This window comes from Leucopleurus acutus (assembly GCF_964270905.1).
Source record: "Leucopleurus acutus genome assembly, chromosome: 5".
Classification (NCBI taxonomy): domain Eukaryota; kingdom Metazoa; phylum Chordata; class Mammalia; order Artiodactyla; family Delphinidae; genus Leucopleurus; species Leucopleurus acutus.
Window position 1 is genome coordinate 58,284,225 of NC_139147.1, and position 19,092 is coordinate 58,303,316.

The 19,092-nt window shown below is 38.2% G+C and overlaps 1 protein-coding gene across 1 annotated transcript in view; it reads left to right on the forward strand.

The window, feature by feature from the left end:
* Window positions 1-1,460: 1,460 nt before the first annotated feature.
* The window catches only part of CD96 (CD96 molecule), a gene marked incomplete at both ends in the record, with an annotated part of 85,403 nt that continues 67,771 nt past the window's right edge, over window positions 1,461-19,092 (forward strand). Inside the window, 3 exon segments of the mRNA XM_082840567.1 lie at window positions 1,461-1,521; window positions 3,828-4,187; window positions 16,224-16,348. Coding sequence (XP_082696693.1) covers window positions 1,461-1,521; window positions 3,828-4,187; window positions 16,224-16,348 — 546 coding nt within the window.

Here is a 19,092-nt window from a genome sequence, read left to right on the forward strand (position 1 = left end):
TAGCTGAGTAGTAATGAGTATGACAATTGTCACAGCAAATATTTGTAGGGGTGGTGTAGAGGGTAGCCTGGACGTCCAGGAAGACAGTAGCCCTATTTCACCATATGCAAATGTCTTCTCCCAGGTAATTCTAATCTCCTGAATGGCAAGAGTGATGCTTTATATCTTAGCATCATCCGTATCCCCCTCCCAAGTCCTTGCATAGGACAGATCAGTACACCCATGATGTCATGGTACATGATGACATGATACATGATGACCTGGTCAGAATTATCTCTCCCTGACCTCAAAAGAGTAACCATCTCAGGAACACAACTCAGTCTTCTCATTTGTCTTTAGCCTTGCTGGTAGTAATGAGATGAGGGTCACAGAATATTTCACCAATTGTTCATAAGATGGTACATATTAATTCATTTTTATTCTTTGTTCATTAAACTTATGCTGTAGTTCCAGCCTAACGTTTCTTCTCTTAGTGTTGGCAGGTAAAGACGGCCTATTTTACCCCAAGGTAGAAAACCAATACAGTTGTATCTGACAGGGAACAGTCATCATGTCCTTCTGCGAATAACCAGGGATTTTTACCAAGGAGTCACTTCCCTGAAATCCGGTCCTCGGTAAATGGAAGTAAGTGGGTGGATGTAACAGGGCCTGGTAACCAGCTGAGGTAGGAGATTCTCTCTGCCTTTGGATTCTGATTGTTTCTATCTTACTCTACATGATCTTTGCTGAGGCAAAGACACGCTTTTCTGTCATCATCAAAACAGACCTCCCGCCAGCAGGGTGGGAGAATTCCCTACTTGACCACCAGCCTATCCCAGACACAGGGTGGAAAAGGAGCCCTCGTCTCCTCACCTCCAGGGAATGTGGGTTTCCCTGAAAGAAGGGAGACGTTAAAATTCCATTTCTTAGCTGGAGCTACCCTCTGTTACTTCTCAGATTTTATTAAAATTAAACCTGTTAATTCTTTGTTCTTTCACCCTGAAGCAATTCTGGAAAGAAAACATATTTTAAAATTGAACAGAAAAACTATTATGAAAGACACTGAGCTCACATTTGTTAAATGACTTTGTGCTCTTGAAAAGAAATGTATAACAAGCAGATTATGAACTGCTCTGCATGATCTCCTTTGTGTGGATTTCAGAAGCAGCTTGACTGACACAGAGATCCTGAAGGAGAGAATCTTTGGATGCTAAAAATGCTTTTAACGAAGGTGATACACAAGATTTCAGAGAACAATTTCAACATTGTTCTGTTGAAGGTTATACTTAGCTCTGAACCACATTACTTTCCTGTCTACGTTTCATTTCCTGGGGTCTTGCCAAGTGATAAACAGACACAGGCGTTTGGTAGATGTGGCGTTTTTTCAGCACAAACAGGGTGGCTGGAGTTTGCTTAGTTAAAGGCATCTATTGACTTCTGTGATCATTATGGAAATGCTGGTGTGAGGCCTTCAGGAGACTATGGGGGGAAAATGGACATACTGTGCCGTCTATTCCATCATCCAGATACATTTTGTCAGGGGTAAGGCTTCTGGTTGTCCTTTCTTGTCAGATCGGCTGCTTTGAGGGGAATGGGGCCTCTGTTTATTTAAAATGCCTTGTGGCTACTGCCGAAATTGATCACCAAAGGCAGACTGTTATTAAGGTTTTCAGTTATGTATTTAAGTGGCAGCTCTCAGAGAGATGTTAAGAGTCTAGAAAGGATTACAAATGAGCGCTAAAAACAAGAAGGGATTGGGTGGTTTGTGCCACTGCTCTGAGACATTTTCACCCATTTTCTTTCTAAGAGGGTCTCTTGGAGTAACTGGGAAATTGTGCTTCTTGCAAATGAAATGCTCTCCAAGTAATAGTCAGAATAACTCCGGAATACTAGAAACATCACAAGCCATCGAGACTCAGAGCTCCTGGCTCAACCTTTTCTCTTTCTCAAATACTTTCTCTTTTGGATAGAGCAAGAATTTCTCCTCCAAATACTAAGATCTTTGGGAGCTGAACATAGGTTGAATTTTAATGAGGCATGTGTAGGTATGGACCTGGGAGACAAAGTAGGGTCCTTATGACAGCGGGGACCAGTGCCTAAAGGGCCTATTTAAAAACAGCAGGAGGAGAGATTTGTTCTGCATTCCGTAGCACGAGGGTATTAGAGTGAGCCCGAGTGTCTTAAGAATTAGCTTTGCTTTTCAGATATAGTTATGAAGATTTTAAAGGAGAATTTCTAAATCAAAGGAGACTTTGGAATATAATGCTGTAGATAGGATCAGAGATGTATTACCAGGCAAAGGTGAGCTCACAGGGAGTTACATTAAGCTGCACTAACCTCTGCCTACCCAAACTTTTGCATTCATAAAAGTGTAGTAACTCCCATTTGTCCAGTACCTTTGGAGCCTGTTTTTTTCTCAGTTGCTTGTCATCTTTTTATCTTTTTCCTTTGTGAGCTTCAGTGGTACTTGTCACAATAATATATCATTCCTGTAACAGTATTCCATGTTAATTCTAAAACTGAGACCTACACTATTGAAGGCATGTCAAAGGCTCACTGCTTAACATATTGTAAGTGTCCTGTACCATTTGGTCAGAGAGCTGATGGGAGGGAATCTTCTTTCATGTCTAGTGTTTCAGTGTTGATTATAGATGATGCTGACCAGTGGGTTACCTTTAGTGGAAACCTCTACCGCTGTTTTTTCCCCATCCTTTCCTCAGGCACCCTAACTACATGGAAATGATGGCCCTTTTGATCCTCTGATATTGAATGTCAAATTTCTTACTCTTCTCAACCAATTTGGAAGGCAGTTTGGAGTTCATGAAGGTTATAGAAGGAGCATAGACTCTAGACAACCAAATTAATGTTCTTTTACTGAGGTGTGACTTTAAGCAAATCACTTAATCTCTCTGTGCCTCAGTTTCCTCTTTGATAAACAGTGTTAACAAACATCACCCTTTGGACTTCCCTGGTGGCACAGTGGTTAAGAATCCGCCTGCCAATGCAGGGGACACGGGTTCGATCACTTTTCTGGGAAGATCCCACATATTGCAGAGCTGCTAAGCCATGCGTCACAACTACTGAACCTGCACTCTAGAGCCCGTGAGCCACAACTACTGAGCCCGTGTGCCACAACTACTGAAGCCCATGCGCCTATAGAGCCCATACTCCACAACAAGAGAAGCCACCACAATGAGAAGCCACGCACCTCAACGAAGAGTAGCCCATGCTCACTGCAACTAGAGAAAGCCCGCACGCAGCAACAAAGACCCAACACAGCCAAAAATAAATAAATTTTAAAAACAAACAGAAAAATCACCCTTTGGTGTGTGCAGAGGATTAAACAAAATAACCTATGTAAAATCCTCTTGTAAACATATATTTTTAAAAACATACACATATTAGTTATTTTTCAGTTTCAGAAAATAATATTTGTGTGTTATTATATGTTATGTGCTTTTGATTCATAAACAAAAAAAAGCCAATTATATTCATTGTAAGAGTAGTTGTCATAATAAACTTGCTAGTGGGCTCCAATCTTTAAATAGGCTTAATTTTTTTCACAGGTAGTCAGAGAACTTACATTATTTTTTGGACAGACCAATAGACAAAGTGATAGACATTCAAAAGTCAATAATTTCCTCTAGTGTCTTTAAGCAAATGCCTCCTCATTTGTGTTGAGTCTTATGCTTCTCTGTTTAGATCAGGAACAAGCTCTCTCTAACCCCTAAGTCAGCCAGGGAGGAAAGTTCCAGCTGCTCCCTCACTTCACCAAAGTAACCAAGGTTTCTCATTGAGTCACTCTGTGTGAATCATGCGAACTGATGGCTCACGTCCTTCCTTTTCAGGAGTATGGGAAGAAATGTTCAATGCAGAAGAAGACATTTATGCATTACCTGGTTCTGATGTCAACCTGACCTGCCAAACACAGAAGAAAGGCTTCTTGGTGCAGATGCCGTGGTCCAAGGTCACTGATAAGTTGGACCTGATTGCCCTTTATCATCCCCAACATGGCTTTTACTGTGCCAGTGGGAGCCCCTGTGAGTCGCTGGTGGCTTTCAGAGAAGCTCCCAGGAATGTGTCAAAGTGGACTCTGCACTTAAGGAACATGTCCTCCTTGCTCACTGGTGGCAAGTATGAGTGTAGTTTCACTCTGTACCCAGAGGGCATTCAGACGAAAATCTACAACCTACAGATTCAGACAAATGGTAAGCATGTCTGGGAGGGGGAAGGAAGCACATGCATTCATTCACCTCTCATTTGTTCAACAAGTATGTGTTCTGAGCCAGCCATGTGCCAGGATACATGTAAAATTGCACCAGTGATAAGTGGTAAAGACTACAGCGGTTTTGTGAGAGAATATAATAGAAGTCAGGAAAATTGACTCTGAGAAAGCAACACCTGAGCTGAGGTCTGAAGATTAGTAGATATTAACACCATTTGGGAGGTGGAAGGTTTGTGAGTGATCCAGAGACAAGGAACAGCTGATATGAAGGGCTGTGTAGTGTTTGAGGACATAGGAAGATGCCAGTGGGACTTCGGTACAGAATTAAGGGATGAGGTGGGAGATACGGTAAGGACCAGATCATGCTGAACTTTGCCAGCCATGTTTGAGGTTTGGATTTTTATCTAAGTGCCTTGGGAAGACATCAAAGGATTTTCAACCAAAGGATGGCATGACATTTATAGCCTGATTGAATTTGTGTTATAAAAAGCTGGTGCTGGCTTCAGTATGAGAAAGAAGTGAAGGGGCATGAGAAGGAGAAGGTGGAGACAAGTTAGGAGACCAGTAGCCCAGAGGAGACAGAGTGATAGTTTGGGAAGATGTAGAAAGGAGATGACGAATTTGAGCTTTGAGCATTAGACAGGTAGGACTTGGTAATAGAGTGGATCTAGAACAATGGCAGTATGAGTGAGGGAGAGAAAAATCATGCATGTGTCTGGCAAGCACACCTGAATGGTGGTGCCATTCACTGAGATGGTTGGCAAAGGAATCGGAGCAGTTTGGGGGGGGGGGCTTATCAAAGTGGCTTTGGATATATTTAGTATAAGGCAAGGTTTTGCGGGGGGGGGCTTATCAAAGTGGCTTTGGATATATTTAGTATAAGGCAAGGTTTTGCCGGGGGGTGCTTATCAAAGTGGCTTTGGATATATTTAGTATAAGGCAAGGTTTTGCGGGGGGGGGGGGGCTTATCAAAGTGGCTTTGGATATATTTAGTATAAGGCAGGGAAAGGTACCGAGGAGGCTGCTGAATGTGTAGCATTCACTCATTCTTGCTTTAGAAGGCTGCCTTTGGAGGCAGGAATCCTAGGTTAAAGTTCTAGTACCTTTCTGGCTAGAAAAGAATTTCACCTGGGGCCTGGCATGTACATTCTCTGAGCCCATCTGGAAAATGATGACAGTAATGCCTACCCTAAATTAGTTGGTCCTAAAATAAATGATCTCCGTTTATACTAACGGAAAAGATGAAAACGAAAGCCAAATGGAAAATGCACTGGAAATGGAATGTTTTTAACTCAGGGGCAAAGTGACCTGGTGTTATATGAAAAAAGCACAGCAAAAACTAACTCATGAACGCTATGCTAAAGAAGGCATGGAGCTGCCCAGGACAAACAACAGGTATGGATTTATTACTTCCTCTCCACTTCTCAAGAGATAAGACCATGCATGGTGTTGGGCAGTCCAGCTATAGAGCAGGATCTCTTCTACCTCTACCTTAACAATGCCCCATTCCCATTGCTGTTTTCCAGGAAAAAATACTTCATTTGGGGATAGGTTGGGATGGTGGGGGTTGAGTGAAGAGAAATGAGAAGACCTGTATAGAACAGTGTTTACCTACATATATTTTGGCATCAGGTGGCCTGGATTTGAATGTTGGCTCTGTCATTCACTATATATTTCATCTTCGCCGGGTTCTTCTAAGTCCCTAAGTTTTTGTTTCCTCATATAACAAATACGGATAATTATAGGAACTCCTTCACAGGTACCATTATTTTGACGATTAGATGAGATAATCTGTGTAAAGCACTTAGCATAGTTCCTGCCCAAGAGTAAGAGTTTGGAAAATGGTACTTTTCATTATGAATAGTAGAAATAATAATGAGTGAACTCTACATCTCAGGTCTCATTAAAAATGAGTCTTCCGCCCTCTCTTTTTGTGTCTGCCTGATATGGGGCCCAACAAAACGTGCCACACATTAGCACAAGTACACACTGACCTTGGCTTTAGACAAAGATTTTGGGTCTTCTTCCTAAAACTGTAAACTATGCTACTGCATATGTGAGGACCTAGTGTTTATTCCATGGAGAATTGACAACATGGATTAATGTGCCGTATAGGAAATAGGAGGTGGGAATGGCTCAACATAAAGACAGCAGTGGAGAAGAGGTACAGTGTCATTCAGAAAGGAGAGTGGTGTTGCCTTTGAGGGAAAGTGTATTTCTTAAAATAAAGGGCCAAGCTTGTAACTACTAAAAACTGCAAATCACTGGGGAGGCAGAAGCCAAGTATACATGCTTTGTGGTTGTCAATTTCCCAGTCTTCTGACTGTAACTTTGCTCTTGATCTGCCGGACCAGACGGAAAAAACAATGGCCTCGATGTTAGAGAAATGGTTCTGGTATTGTGTATTTGGGTACAAAGGGAGCAAAATAGAAAAGAGAAAAACAGAAAGGGAAAGAACTCTTTCACCACAGAGTGATCAAAAATGTAAGCCTGGTATAAAGCTAAGGGGCAGATACTTAGACAGGCAGTTGTCACTCAAAAGCCCTGTCAAATCCCCCCTCATGACATCTTTTTCCCCTTTATTCTTTTGATCTTCACTCCTTCTTCTCTCTCTCTTGCCATTTCCCTCTCACAACCCTGGGAGATCTTCAGGTTTACAGGCTGGTTGGGTAAGCAAAGCACACACGAGTGCACGTATTTGCAATACACGAACAAATGCAAATTGAAGTGGTGTATGAGAATCTAAATATGAAAATGCTGAGGGACCAGAGGTGGTTGGGACCTCTTTCTGTTGTCTGTTGTCTGCAGAGTCATTCTCCTCCCTGCCTGCTCACAAAACAGTGTGTCTAAATCCTGTCCCCATGTTCCTGGAGTGCCTAGCTGAGAAGGGACTCTTCTCTTCACTATACCTTGTTCCTTTGTGTGAGCTAGTGCTCTGAGGCTGTGGATGAGGGTAGAAATGTAACACACTGTTTGGCATTTGCTTCTTTTTTCATTTTCACTTGACAGGGTTTCCTTTTAGGTTAGTTTTAGGGTTATTCCAAGAAACGCAGTTCTCTGAGTCAAGCCTTGGGTTATTGTCATCCAGGTTTCCATCATTTGACGCTACTGGATCCCACAATGCTTCAGACTGTGAGACTTTAATGTGTCTGAAATGTGTAGTTGTTAGGATTAGTTCTAAAAAGTACAATATGGCTTTAATTTCCCAGATTACAACAAAAGCCTTGGGGGCGGTTAATGTTGTTGTTAGAAGCAGTAGTAGGAAAAGAAGGAGGAAAGGTAGTAGAAGGAGGAGGAGATGTGGTAATAGAAGTAGTATAGACTATAATAACAGAGTAATAGTACCGGTAATAGAATGGAATAATCTGGATAATATAATCTTGATAATCTCAGTCTAACTACATGCTACTACCCTATCTAAAGGCATAGTGTGTTCTTTGACCTTTTTTCCCAGTTTTATTGAGATATAATTGACATATTGTATTCATTTTAGGTATACAACATGATGATTTGATATATGTATATATTGTAAAATGATCACCACAGTAAGTTCCGTTAACATCCATCACTTCACACAGTTAAAATTTTTTTCTTATGATGAGAACCCTTAAGATGTGCTCTTTTAGCAACTTTTAAACACTTTTTTTTTTTTTTTTTTTTTTTTTGCGGTACGCGGGCCTCTCACTGTTGTGGCCTCTCCCGTTGCGGAGCACAGGCTCCGCATGCGCAGGCTCAGCGGCCATGGCTCACGGGCCCAGCCGCTCCGCGGCACGTAGGATCTTCCCGGACCGGGGCACGAACCCGTGTCCCCTCCATCGGCTGGCGGACTCTCAACCACTGTGCCACCAGGGAAGCCCTTTTAAACACATTTTTAACTTTAGTTACCATGCTGTACATTACATCCCCAGAATTTATTTATTTTATAACTGGAAGCTTGTACCTTTTGGCCACTTTCACTCATTTTGCCTACTCCCCACCACCTGCCTCTGACCAGTCTGTTCCCTTTTAATCTGAAGGCTGTCTTACATTTCTTATTTTTCGTTTCCAATGCATTTGTTGAGCAAATTTGATTATTTGTCCTGTAGAATTACCCACAGCCTGGGTTTTGCTTTTCACATCTCATGGTATCTCCATGTTCCTCTTTCACCTTTTAGTTAGGTATACAGATTTGATCACATTTATTTTTATTTTCTGGCAAGAGTATTTCATAGATGATGTTGTGTAGTTACATCAGAGCTACATAATGTCTGATTGTGTGATGTTAACAGCCACTGATGGGTATTGCCTAGATCCATTCGTTCATTATGGGCTGCCAAAGAGTGATGTTCTAATTCTATCATTCCTTCATTTATCAGCTGAAGTATTCTTATAAAGAGAAATTCCTCCCATGAACCAATTATTTACTACATGTACAATTTGTATAAGAAAAGCAGAATAGACACTTGGTTCTTTCCCTTTATTTACCAGATTTAAAAATGAGTTGGTTCACTAGCATTCTTAGGTCACAAATAAGTATTTGTGTTAAGTATCAAGAATTTATACGAATTTAAACATACTAATGAGTTTTAATTCATTATAGTTATTATCCTTATTAGGCTGAAAATGTCCCACATATAAAATCTATTAACCATTTATAATATAAATTGCAAATATTTTCTCAGTTTGTCCTCTGTCCATACTTTCTTATGCTACTGTTTCCAATGCAGCATAATTCTTACATTTATGACATAAAATATATCACTTTTTTTTCCTTATTGGTTCTAATTTTGAGTCATAGCTAAGAAAAGTTTTCCCCATTCCCAGATTATACAGAAATTCACTCATGTTATTTCTCACACTTGCATGTTTTTTAAATTAGCATTTAAATTTGTGATGTTAGGTTTCTAGTGTTAAAAATTGTAACTAAATATATTTTTTAATGATTTCTAATACTTTTCTTTCTGTATTTCCTACTTTTTTTCCTTCCTGTGGTTCAGTTTAGAAATTTTCTATTGACCTATTTTCCAATTCACGAATCTTATTTTTCTTGGTATCCAGTAAGTTTTCAGTCTCATCAAATTCATTCTTAATTTCTGATGTTATATTTTTAAGTTATTCGTTTTTTTAGATTTTTAATTCTTTGATGAAATTGTTCATCTTTTCATGTAGTTCCTTCATCTTTTTCTCTATTCTTGAATATGTTAAAAAGAGTTAATGTCCTTGTTGGCTAACTCCAATGTTTCTATTCTATATATGCAGTTTATTATATGTATTACATATATAAAGAATATATATTGTGTTATTATTGACAATAATAGCAAAAGGAAAGGATGTGCTGGAGTAAGTTGTGAAAAAGAAAAAGTAGACAAAAAACAGACACATGAATGATCTCCTATAACATACCCAACAGAACAGTGCCGCAATTAATGGTTTAAAGAATTTCATGTTCTTAAAGAAATTGAGAAGAAAAATAATGTATATATTTTATATTGACCCATATATTAACCATTTACTATGCTCTTCTTTCCATCCCATGGAGTGAAGTTACTATTTGGTGTCATTTTCTTTCAGCCGGAAGGACTTACTTTAGAATTTCATATAAAGCGAATCTACTTGCCATGAATTCTGGTTTTTCTTTTTTTCATTTTTATTTTTGAATGATATTTTCAATGACTGTAGAATTCTTAGTGGACTGTTTTTTCTTTCAGTATTTTGAATATGTCTTCTGATCTCCATTGTTTCTAGTGAGACGAGAGCCATTAATTCTATTATTGGTCCCTGCATGTGATAAGTTTGGGGCTTTTTCTTTACTGATTTCAATCACTGCTTTCCTACTTTTCTCTTTGTTTTAGCTTTCAGCAGTTTGATTATGACATGCCTAGTTGCGTGTTTCTTTGTATTTATCGTATTAAGGTTTTAAAGTTCTTGAATGTGTAGATTAATTTGGGGAAATTTTTAAAAAATCAAATATGAAGTTTTTGTTCTTTGTTTCTTCAAATATTTGTTCTGTCCCCCTCTGTTTCATCTCTCCTTCTATGACTCTAATTACATATATGTTAGGACACTTGATATTGTTCTATATGACTCTGAAACTCTTTGTTTTCCTTCAATCCTCTTTCTCTCTGCTATTCAGATTAGATAATTTATATTAATCATTATTCAGACATAGTGATTTTTTTCTTCTGCCATCTCAAATTGGCTGTTGAGAATTCCCAGTGAATTTTTTATTTTTATTATTGACTTTTCAACTCTAGAATAACCATCTGGTTCATTTTATCCTCACTAAAATTCCCTGTGTATTGAGTCATTGCCATCATATTTTGCTTAATCCTTTGAACATACTTTTAATAGCTGCTTTGAAGTCTGTTAAATCCAATGTAGGATCTGCTCAGAGTCAGTTTCAATGAACTGCTTTTTCCTTGAGTATGGATCACACTTTCCTGTTTCCTTCATATGTCCTCATTTTTTGTTGAAAGCTAAACGTAAAAACAAAAACAAAAAACCCATAATGCGACAACTCTAGATTCTGTGGGTTTTTCAAAATTTTAGTAACTTACCCATATTTAAATTGCAAAATCTGTCTCCTTTGCAGTGTGTGGCCATTGAAATCTCTGCTTAGCTTTTTACTATAATTCTTATGTCTTTAGTTTGGCTTCCAAGGAGTTGCCCCTACATTGGCAAAGCCCCTTTGTTGGTCCACAAATGAATTTGGCAAAAATTGTGCTCAAATACCTCAAGCCCAATAGGCTTCCACCCTCTACACATAGATGTCTGTGGAGGCGGGGTTAGGGAGTGCCTTCAAAATTGCGACAGTAGTACCTCCCTTGGCTTTCACTTTTCACTGGGCTCTCTCAGGTCCCCCCGACTCATGTGTATATTTTCCCAGTCAGCCTGAGATATGTAGAGAATTTATGTCAGCTATTATATGACTCTCTGATTTCCGGAATCTCCATGTTAACTGTCTATCTGGTCTGCCCCTCATCACAAATGAGACTGCAAACCCAGGCTAACCAAGCGTCAGTTTTTCTCTGTTTCCTACCAAGTTTGTCCCTGTTAGCTGACAAAGTGAAGGATTTTCATGCTTAGACCTAATTTAAGTCTTCCCCTTTTGGAAGAAAAGCTGCTGGGTTTTGTAGCCAGCTCTAAGACGGTGAAACTACCTTTCTCACCGACCTAGTCAGGAAAGGGGATAGAAGGATCCCTAAGCAAGAAGGCTGAAGACTCCTACTGTTCTTATTGAAACTCTAGTGGTTTTTCAGGAGGAAATGCTTCCCAATTAAATGTTTGTCTTTGGTCAATTTCCAGGGCCCTGAAAATTGTGATTTTTTTAACACATTTGCTCAGTTTTATACATATCTTTTTTTCACTGACATCTTCATGCCCGCAAAACCAGGAGTCAGCCCCTCAATCCCTGCCTCATCTGCGTTTTTGATACTTATATTGTATCTTTATTTAAAAATACATATTCATTACTACTCTCTTATAACAATTATTTATTCTTAGTGCTAAAGGTAAATATATATTCAACACTTACCCCTAGCCTTTATGTGAATGTCTCTTCAGTTTGAAGTATATTCTATTGGAGAATCCTCAGGAAATGTTCATGGGGCAATATTCCCTGAGTTCTTGCATGACTCTAACATGATTTTTATAGTCTTCATATTAAAGACTGAATGTAATATCCTTAACTCATATTTTCTTTCCTTGAGTATATTTGATATGTTACTATATTATTTTGTGACATAAAGATTCGCTGTCCAAAAGTTAATAATAATTTGATTTTCTTTCCCCAGAACTGACTTTTTTTAATACTTTTATAAGAAAATGCTTAATGTCCATTCTGAGACTATTTTCCTACTTTTGCAGTATAATCTTTTAATATGTATTTTCTAGTCATTTTATTTTAAGAAATTGTACTTGAGTTATAATTTTCAGTATTTTTTCTGTCTATTGTTTATTTCCTTGAGTATCTTCTATTAAACATACTTTTTATCTTCTTTGCCTGTCTCTTTCTTTGAATCCCTTTTACCTCTTTTTTCTTTTAAAATTCATTATTTATTAACTCATTTCATTTAAAAATTTCCCTCATTCTATTTTTTAAATTTCTTTTAATGCATTAGCTTTTGTGTTAATATATTCCTGGTTTTGTTCTAGTTTGCTCTTAATTTCTGAAATGATTTTCAAAACTTATTATTTCCAACCCTTTCCTGAATTCTCTCACTTATCTTTTATAAACTTTCTTCTCTCCAACTGACTCATTTACTAGTCTTTCTAAATTTTTTCATAGCTTATATCATTTTCTTTATTTCTTTTAGCTCATTTTGAATAAGTAGGCTATAGTTCTTATTTATTTTGAAGTCATGTCTTTCTAATATGCTGTTATTGTTGTAGGAATGTTACTTTGTTCTCTCTTTTTTTTTCTTATGGTATCTTTACATGTGATTCTACCCCATTTCTTTTCTATTGCTCGATCTAAGTATGTTTAAGTTAAATGGATTTTGATTTTTATCATGGAAGAGTGGGCCAGGCTATCTTTTCTAGAGTCTTCAGTTTCTCTAGAGCTCTCTCGTCTGTTATGTTCAAGGCAAATTATATGCCACTGTACTTTGTGAGATGTACTTCCTTTCCTCCTATCCCTCACTTTTATCTAAATTGCCTCTTTGCTTTCTCCTGTTGGGCCTGTCCTGTTTAAATTGGATTCTACTCCCAGGGGTTTCTTCTCAGTATGGGATATGTCTGAAGAGTCCCCTCTGCTCTAGCACTGACAAGCTTTTCTTCTTTCCCTAGAAGGCTCTGGTAATTTGGTGCCTACATACTTCTTTCTGCATTTGTGATGCTATCCTCAGATTAGTCTGCCTTTTTTCCCAGTGATTGCCTGTTGGTTTTTTTCTGGGGCAGGGGGAGAGTTCTCTAGTTCTAAGGGCCATCAGGAGCCCAGCTGATTTTCCTGTTTCTTTTTGCACAGTTGCTGATATCACAGTGGTCTAGTGGTTTGTCTCCACATATTAATGGTGATATATTGTTATTTAGTGTTCCTGTAGATATTGCTGTAGATATTGTGTTTAGTTTTGCTACTCTAGTTAGTCTGTTTTTATTAGGAATTTCAGGAATATTCAAAAAGTTATGCCACTTGGATTTCCAACTTCCCAGAATCTGGACAAACTTTACAAAAAATTTAATACTTATGTATTTGGGTAATGCACATTAAAATAGACTTAATGTACCGAGTGGATTTCATAAACTACACAAATCTGTGCCTAGATCAGTCTCTGTTTAAAATAAACTGATAGGTTCTTCCCTGGTGGTGCAGTGGTTAAGGATCCGCCTGTCAATGGAGGGGACATGGGTTCGAGCCCTGGTCCAGGAAGATCCCACATGCCGCAGAGCAGCTAAGCCTGTGCACCACAACTACTGAGCTTGCGCTCTAGAGCCCGTGAGCCACAACTACTAAGCCCACGTGCCACAGCTGTGCACCTCAACGAAGGGTAGCCCCCGCTTGCCGCAACTAGAGAAAAGCCCGCGTGCAGCAATGAAGAACCTACGCAGCCAAAAAAAATAAATAAAATAAAATAATAAAATAAAATTTCTCTCATTAAAAATTTTTTAAAAATAAAATAAACTGATATAAGTCAAAAAATTACAATAATCTCAAAAATAAAATCAATAATATTAATGGTGGTATGCAAACATGGCAAAAAAAGTTTCGTAGTGATATACAAGTAACTCCATTTGGAAGTACTGTTATAGTTAAATGCCTTTAACCATAAAAGACAAGGGTTTTATTGTTTTGTTTTGTTTTTTAAATTACGGGGTTGGAGTAATATTTTGAAGCAGCAGTAGAAAGCAAAGAAGGCACTGATCCCATCTCCTGATCTTGAGGAAATAAGGGTATAAGAAAACAAAGAACCACTGTCTGAGAATGATGCGGGGAAGATGGGCCCCAATGGGAAGGCCTGGCTTCAATTAAGGAAGGGGGGGAAGAGAGAGTTATCAGTGAAGAGGACAGCTGATACTGATGAGAGCTTGAAATACAATGAAGTTCTAAAGGCTAGGTATAACTTTCAAAATATCCAATTTAAAAAAAAAAATGTGCTGTTGATAATAATGAGGATGTTCATACCCCATGATCCATTCGTTATACTTCAGGGAATTTATCTTAAGTAGCTGAATGGTCAGAAGAAAGCTGTTAGTTTAAGGACGATCCTTGCTATAAAGATTGCAATAGTTTAAATAAGGTAAAAACCCAAACTGAAAAAGCATATGCTTCAATAATTGAAAATTACTAAACAAATGATGATGTGTATATATGACATAAAGCATCTAAGAATTTCAACCACAGGTAGCTTAAGAATCATGCAAAACATTTTAAGTAAAAATATAGGTAACACTTTTTGGTTAATAAAATTGCAAAGTATGAAAAACAAATACATGCATACAAATAAGATTTGTATAGATATAGAAAAAAGAAATAAGATTTTCAGGATATTAGGATGATAGAATTGTTTTCATTTATAAATTTTTTTAATTTATTTTTTAAAATTTATTTTTGGCTGCATTGGGTCTTTTGGTACGCGGGCCTCTCACTGTTCTGGCCTCTCCTGTTGCAGAGCACAGGCTCCGGACACGCAGGCTTAGCGGCCATGGCTCACGGGCCCAGCCGCTCCGCGGCATGCGGGATCTTCCCGGACCAGGGCACGAACCCGTGTCCCCTGCATCGGCAGGTGGACTCTCAACCACTGCGCCACCAGGGAAGCGCTGCGTTGGGTCTTTATTGCAGCGCGTGGGCTTTCTCTAGTTGGGGCGAGTGGGGGCTAGTCTTCGCTGTGGTGCACAGGCTTCTCATTGCGGTGGCTTCCCTTGTTGCTGAGCATGGGCTCTAGAGCGCAGGCTCAGTAGTTGTGGCTCACAGGCTCTAGAGCTCAGGCTGAGTAGTTGCGGTGCACGGGCTTAGTTGCTCCGCAGCATGTGGGATCTTCCCGGCTCAGGGCTGGAACCCGTGTTCTCTGCATTGGCAGGCGGATTCTTAACCACTGCACCACGAGGGAAGTCCTATAAGTTATTTTTGACATCATTATAGTTTGCTTACATATGTATATATGTGTGTGTGTGTGTGTGTATATATATATATATATATATATATATATATATATATATCACCGTCCTGAAAAGAGAGACTACAAAACTTCATCTAATATCACTTTTAAAACGAAAATAATTTATTAATGGTGCTTCCTTGGAGTTCCTTATGTGTTTTTCTGTGTCATTTCTTCTTTGGAGAAATATTTATAAGCTCTAAAATGACAATTAGGTATGAAAACAGTAAAAAGATCAGCATATGTCAGGAGTTTGGTAGGAGGAAGGTATGAATAGGCAGAGCACAGAGGATTTTTAGGTCAGTGAAACTATTCTATATGATACTACAATAGTGGATACATGTCAGACATTTGTCAAAATTCATGGAATGTACAACACCAAGAATGAACCCTAATGTAAATAACCTATGGCCTTTGGGTGATGATGTGTTTGATGTTGTTTCATTGATTGTAACGAAGGCAACACTGTGGTTAGGAGTGTTAGTAATGGGGGAGGCTGTGCATGGGTGGGGCAGGGGATAGATGGAAACTCTGTACTTTCCACTCAATTTTGCTATGAACTTAAAAGTTCTCTAAAAGTAACTGTCTATTAAAATTTTTAAAAAGACAGTTAGAGGCTAGGTTATAACGTTTTATGTTCTACCTGATCCAGGAAATGTGATCTGAAGCCTAAAGCACCAATTTGGGGTTAAAGCAGAGGAACATAACAAGCTGTGAGCTGGATTCTGTTAGGATAGTTTCCCTATAGTTTTTCAGTGAGAAACAGCTCTGTGCTTCGCAGTGACTCTTTTGCCATTTATACAAGGACTGTGGGTGGGGTCCCCTTCATAGGTGTACCCTGAGGATAGATGAATCTCTATACTAAAACTGTTCTCATTTCTTGTATTAAAAGCACTTTACAAACCAATCACAGATCCATGTCTTTTCTACCTTGCATTTTGTTACAGTTACACAGGATGAATGGAGAAGCAACCATACAATAGAAATAGAGATAAATCAGACTCTGGAAATACCGTGCTTTCAAAATATCTCCTTAGAAATTTCATCTGAGCTCACCTTCGCATGGTTGGTGGTAAGTGTTGCCCTTTTCAGTGAATAACTGCAATGATCTTTAAATATTAATGAAGTAAAAATGAATAACAAGTAATAATAGGGAAGGAAACATGCTGGATGAGAGGCAGGCATTATGTGGAAGGTTGGGGAGTAGCCAGGGGAGGGAAGGAAGGACACTAGGATTCCTTGCAACTCAGCAAGCCTCTGGGTCTGTGAATGCAGGAGCTTAGAAATTAGTTCCTCAAGGTTAGTTTATATTTCAAGCTATATACTAAACTGTGATTACAGAGAAAAAAGTGGGATGGTGCCCCCGAAAGGAGCCACATCCCGCAGAAGCTCCTACTCACACACACTTGTTTACACACATGTGCAGAGGTGTAGACTACCTTTTCCCAGAACCCTTACTACTCCATTCTGGAAAATATAACATTGCTTAGATTGGGAAGCACAAACTCTAATGCTTATCAAACATAGGGAGAAAATGTGCATGAGAGAAGCAGGAGCTGAATAAGAAACAGTCACTGCCCAGCTCTATTACTGCCACAGGCCCGTAGTTGCCATATTTTCTGACTTAAAAGAATAAAACAAAACAAAACAGAAATCTGGATTTTTATGAGAAATTTTCCAAGGCAAGCCAGCCAAATGACAGCCAGCTCTTAACCAGTATATACAGTAGACCTCTAGTACTACTGTTAAATCAGTTGATAACACAAGTCTTACACAATTATAAAGATAACCATAAACACACTTTCGAGAACCATGTAATAGGGTGTTTATTTAGGTGATCCAGAATATGACTATATTAATTTTTCATATCATCATGCAAATGAAAACACAAGAGTTAAAAATTCTTACAGAACTAATAGTTGTCCATGAACATAGCCGCTGATACCACCTGCGAAATACTGTACTCGCATGGTTGATCATTCATGGTACAAGTGAATAGAGTTTTGTGGGCTGTCTTGGAAACTAGAACCTTCATATAAAAAGATTTCTCTGAGGATGTGCCAAATCCAAAATAATTGACTTGCAAGTAGGCCTTAAAATACAACCTACTGATAATTTTTTACTGTCTAGGTATTTTTGGATAGTCAGAAGGATCAAAAGATATTGTAAAAGAACTTTCTCAAATTGTCCTAAAATCTACTACGTCTCCTTGTCATCTGTCAAAAACCACATTTTTTTCCCCCTTTTAGGGTTTGGTTTCCAAAATGTAAGACTTCCTGCCTGACATTATACCCATCATTAGTATAAGTCAATTGTTCTTAACAAATGTGATACAGTGTGGTTCTTAGAAAAAAAATTTAAAAGTGGAGATTATGTCAGGAAGTCAGAAACCTGCTGCACTAAACATTACTGTCATGAAAATGCAGTATCTATACCTTGTTTACATTATTAATATGTACCACCAATGGGTGAAACGTTTCTACCCTAATTATCACAAATTCACTATCAATGGGAATAGTAAAGTCTAATAGTAATAAATAAGACTAAAGTTTACAGAATATTGAGCAGAGTTCCCTGTGCTCAATATTCTGTAATAACCTAAGTGGGAAAAGAATTTGAAAAAGAACAGATACATGTATATATATATATAATTGAATCACTTTGCTGTACACCTGAAACCAACAAAACATTGCTAATCAACAATACTCCAACATAAAATAAAAATTTTAAAGAGAATAATAATAAAAAAATAAAAGACAAAAAAAGTTTAAAAAGACTAAAGTTTAATAAGCTTTACTATACAGATTTTTGCTGGCTAGTCAGTTGATCTGTAGTGAACTTATCTTATCTGAAGGGTGTCTAATCTGTTTTTCCAAGCAAATGTTAAAGCTTTCAGTCAGCTTATGTCTTTTCTGTGACGCTGAGCTTCTCCAGGGCAAAAAGCTGCATCACTCATTTCAAAAATCCCTAGCATCTAGTATAGTGCCTAGAACGTAGGCACTCAGTAAATATCTAATACATAATTGAATGGTTTCATTTCTCTTTGTCCCCTTCCCTCACAGTCCTATTCGTTGGCCTCATATTAAATGGATGATCACTAAACCTCATGCTGTCTGATTGGTTAATGAGCAGCTCATTAAGTATCAATGACTAGATAACTGATAAGACATCCTCTATGTAACAGTTTTCTTCAAAGAAACTAACATTATCTGTGAATCCTGCCAACATATTTAGGATAAATAAGGGATGGAGAGATTGCACCTAAGGTCACACAGTGAGAGAGTGAGTCCTTAACTTCTACTGGAACTTCAAGCCATGCTCTCAGTTTAAAGAATGCATCATAATTGAGACAACTTGAGGAACTTTTTGAAAGAAACTTCTTTTCACAGGGAACATTGTATTGGCAAATGTGCTGATCAGATTCCAACTGTGCATTCCCTTTTAAAATGTCAAAATCTATTTACTCCTCTAATTTACATCCATACTCCATACTGCTGGCACTGTGGGATTCAGCAAGCCTGAGATGAAATCATCTAATCTCCCATTATTAAGGAATAAACTACAGTTCTTTATGTCATGACTGTTGTAGGTCAGAAGAGAACATAAATATCCCCTCAATCCATTTTTTAGTGCTTTAGTTTCTTGTTAAACTGGCAGCAGTAATCATAATGATAACCAGTTGTTCTTAACAGACATGATATAATGTGGCTTTTAGAAAAAAGTTAAAAAAGTAGAGATGGTGAAGATGAGCCCAGGAGGGTAGAAACCTGCTTTATTGAACTCAGTAACTCTGGGGAGCTGCAAAGTGCTTCCACT